Below are 1,337 nucleotides of genomic sequence, written 5' to 3'. Positions count from 1 at the left end.
ACTAGCCAAGAGGTATAGAACACATTAAAAACTGATCAAAATAAAATAGCAGTAGGATAAAACAGTTATTTTACCTGCATAATGTTGTTAAACAGGAGCATGGCATAAAAGGGATTTTAATAAAGACAGTGGGGGAAAACAACACATGAATAGTTTCAAAACACATGAAAAGTTCAATGTTAAAAAATCTTTCAGGATAAAACAAAAAGCTCCAAAAATAAAATATTTTCCTACAATACTCATTTTACAACATGTGTATATTCTAATCATTACACTAGATTTAAACCAGCACGCAGTTTAACAAGTTTTTCATCACTGCACTGGTAAATGTAAAATGTTTTGATCATTTATCCAGCGGCTCCAGCTGCAGCCACAGCCCTCCCTCGGCACGCAAAACAAGTTGGGGGAGACGCCGCACTTCYGCAGAGTTGCTCTCTGATTCAGGGTTGACACCTGGGGTCAGGCGAAACCTGAGCAGGGTTAAGGCCACAACAACTCGAAGCTCAGCCATGGCGAACTTCTGTCCAATACAGTTCCTGTGAGCAGATGGATTCRTTTCTTTAAGAGCAGATTCGGTTGYTTCAGATCTTCACTTAATGTAGAGACAAAACTGTACCTGGGGCCCGAAGAGAACGGGATGAAAGAGTGAGAAGAGTGACTCTGAGCGTTAGCTGCATCAAAACGCAGAGGATCAAACTCCTGGTTATAAAGAACAGATCACAGGTTAAACATGCCACATATGAACAAAACATCAGCTACAATTCTTATTTCAAGCTCTTACGTGTGGATTTGTCCAGATGGTAGGATTGTGGTGAGTTCCGTATAGGCTGATCAAACAGATTATACCTGTGAAATTAAAAAAGAGTGGCATCAGAACCAGAGAACTCATTCTTTGCCTGTTTCTCTCTTCTCCCTTGGTTCCGGCAATAAGTAAAATCTCAATAAACGGTAATCTCCTGAAAGTTGCAACACAAATAAGTTAAGGTGGTTTCTGGCATGCATAGATCCAAATCAGACCATCCACAACTTTATAACTTCCTTCATGTAGACTGAAAGCTACAAGGTAAGAGGAACTCAATCCTCTTACCTTGTGGTACTGAGAGTCCCTCAGGCAGCGTCATGTCCTGAGTGTACCTCCTTGTTACAGCTTGAACAGGTGAATGGAGTCTGAGACTCTCTTTGATGCACATGGTGGTGAACGGAAGGTTGGACAGATCCTCCCTTTGCAGAAGATAAAATGTCAGAGCATGTGTAAATACAAATGGAAGCTCTAAGTGTGTGTGTGTGTGTGTGTGTGTGTGTGTGTGTGTGTGTGTGTGTGTGTGTGTGTGTGTGTG

The 1,337-nt window shown here is 41.4% G+C and overlaps 1 protein-coding gene across 1 annotated transcript in view; it reads right to left on the bottom strand.

Moving 5' to 3' along the window:
• Positions 1–1,337, bottom strand: part of cyp4f3 (cytochrome P450, family 4, subfamily F, polypeptide 3) — a 4,442-nt gene continuing 3,105 nt past the window's right edge. Inside the window, exons 10-13 of the mRNA XM_014020037.1 lie at positions 1,088–1,221; positions 782–846; positions 617–699; positions 1–536 (exon numbers count right to left, since the gene is read on the bottom strand). Coding sequence (XP_013875491.1) covers positions 344–536; positions 617–699; positions 782–846; positions 1,088–1,221 — 475 coding nt within the window. The 3' untranslated portion in view covers positions 1–343. The remainder of the gene's footprint in view (positions 537–616; positions 700–781; positions 847–1,087; positions 1,222–1,337) is intronic.

This window comes from Austrofundulus limnaeus, unplaced genomic scaffold, assembly GCF_001266775.1.
Source record: "Austrofundulus limnaeus strain Quisiro unplaced genomic scaffold, Austrofundulus_limnaeus-1.0 Scaffold238, whole genome shotgun sequence".
Lineage (NCBI taxonomy): Eukaryota > Metazoa > Chordata > Actinopteri > Cyprinodontiformes > Rivulidae > Austrofundulus > Austrofundulus limnaeus.
This window is presented reverse-complemented; position numbering and strand designations above follow the sequence as displayed.